The sequence below is a fragment of the Panthera uncia genome, chromosome B1 (assembly GCF_023721935.1).
Source record: "Panthera uncia isolate 11264 chromosome B1, Puncia_PCG_1.0, whole genome shotgun sequence".
NCBI lineage: Eukaryota > Metazoa > Chordata > Mammalia > Carnivora > Felidae > Panthera > Panthera uncia.
Window position 1 is genome coordinate 173,297,978 of NC_064811.1, and position 2,379 is coordinate 173,300,356.

The following is a 2,379-nucleotide window of genomic DNA, read 5'->3' on the forward strand; positions in this document are numbered from 1 at the left end:
CTCTCACTTTACATTCACTCTGAGGCCCTACTCACCACTATGTCATATCCTCCAAAACATAGCTAATACTACAACACATTAATAAGAAAATTGGTGTTCTGGTGAAGAATTCTTTGGAGTCTAGGAAAGAGCGGTCACATCCCATACATATCACCAAGCAGACATTTAATCCATTACCCTATCAGACATTTTCCCTCTTCCTACCAAAGAGCCCGCCTCTGCCAGTTGCCTCATTCTCTTTTTTCTTTTCTCCCACCCAACTTGTTTTTAAATGTTTATTTATTTTATCTTTGAGAAAGAGACAGAGACAGAGACAGAGCGTGAGCGGGGAAGGCCAGAGAGAGAGGGAGACACAGAATCTGAAGCAGGCTCCTGGCTCTGAGCTGCCAGCACAGAGCCCAACGCAGGCACAAGATCATGACCTGAGCCGAAGTCAGATGCTTGACTGAGCCACACAGGCACCCCATCTCCCACCCAACGTTAAAAGTTCTCTTTGTTCTCTTAAGAAAGTCAGCCTTTAGTGGCACCTGGGTGGCTTAGTTGGTTAGGGTCTGACTCTTGATTTCGCCTCAGGGCCTGCTTGGGATTCCCTGTCTCCCTCTCTCTCTGCTCCCCCTCTCAAAAATAAATAAATAAATAAATAAATAAATAAATAAATAAACAAACAAACAAACATTTAAAAGAAAAAAAAAGTCAGTCTTTAACCAGTTTGTATACACCATTCAGCAAAAGAAAAACCTTGGTAGTTAGCAGAACAGCATATCCCTTGGGAGTGGGGATCTTGGTTGTTTTTACCACCTTATCCGATGAGTTCTTCCTCAATGAACAGAGTCCCTCAAGTATGGGAACTCTATAGCACTCCTAGCACCTTGAATAATGGCCTGGCAAATAGACTTTTCATAAAGAGTTTGTTGAATTAATTTCATGTATCTTTGTGTACCTTTGTAGAGCCTAAAAAAGATCAACACATGAAATGTGTGCTTGATAAGTGGTCCTTGCATAGATGAGTGCCTCACTTCTATTTAGCTCTTACTCAATATTCTGATGCTGGACTAAGCTCTACAATGTATTCAAAATTAGAGGCGATCAGCTTTTCCAACCAGGGCCAGGCAGAATGGCTCCCCCAGAGAAGGGTAGCAAGAAGAAGGGCCATTCTGCCATCATCAAGGTAGTGACCAGAGAATACACTATCAGCATTCACAAGTGCATCCATGGAGCAGGGTTCAAGAAGCGTGCCTCTCAAGCATTCAAAGAGATCTGGAAATTTGTCATGAAAGAGATGGGAACTCCAGATGTGTGCTTTGACACCAGGCTCAACAAAGCTGTCTGGGCCAAAGGAATAAGGAATGTGCCATACTGTAACCATGTGTGGTTGTCCAGAAAACGTAATAAGGATGAAGATTCACCAAATAGGCTCTAGGTGTTGGTTATCTACGTACCTGTCACCACTTTCAAAAGTCCACAGACAGTTAATGTGGATGAGAACTAATGACTGATTGTCAAATAAAGGTATAAAACTGCAACAACAAAAAAAATTAGAGGCAATCAAATTAATAATGCACATACTAACAGAATAGAGCATTAATGCAATGTATCTATGGATTAAATTATGTTGCTTTAGTGCTCCATGCTAAGGGTGTGGGCCATTTAGCAGAAAGTTTGGAATTGAGAAGAGCAGTCTAAATTTCCATTTCAAAGATGGTGGAAAGGTAGATAAGCCATGGAAAGGGCTTCATTTCTATGGATAAATGTCTTTAAAAAATTTTTTTAAAATATTTATTTATAGGGGCGCCTGGGTGGCGCAGTCGGTTAAGCGTCCGACTTCAGCCAGGTCACGATCTCGCGGTCCGTGAGTTCGAGCCCCGCGTCAGGCTCTGGGCTGATGGCTCGGAGCCTGGAGCCTGTTTCCGATTCTGTGTCTCCCTCTCTCTCTGCCCCTCCCCCCTTAAATACTTTATCTCTCTATAACCAAAAAAAAATGAAAGATAAAATATTTATTTATATCTGAGAGAGAAAGAGACAGAGCACGAGCAGGAGATGGGCAGAGAGAGAGCAAGACACAGAATCTGAAGGGGGCTCCAGGCTCTGAGCTGCCAGCACAGAGCCCAACGCGGGGCTTGAACTCACAAACTGTGAGTTCATGACCTGAGCCAAAGTTGGACACTTAACCGACTGAGCCACCCAGGCACCCCAATGGATAAATATCTTTAAAAAATGACTATTGGGGGGTGCCTGGGTGGCTCAGTCAGTTAAGTTACTGGCTTTTGATTTTGGCTCAGGTCATGCCCTCACAGTTTGTGAATTCAGGCCCCACATCTGGGCTCTGCATTGACAGTGTGGAACCTGCTTGGAATTCTCTTTGCCTCTCTCTCTGCCCCT

The 2,379-nt window shown here is 43.6% G+C and overlaps 1 protein-coding gene across 1 annotated transcript; it reads left to right on the top strand.

The window, feature by feature from the left end:
* The first annotated feature begins 1,092 nt into the window (after positions 1-1,092).
* On the top strand, positions 1,093-1,420 carry LOC125923878 (60S ribosomal protein L31-like). The gene has a single exon (XM_049632524.1). It carries the CDS (start codon positions 1,115-1,117, stop codon positions 1,418-1,420), a length of 306 nt encoding a protein of 101 aa, XP_049488481.1. The 5' UTR covers positions 1,093-1,114.
* The last annotated feature ends 959 nt before the right edge of the window (positions 1,421-2,379 follow it).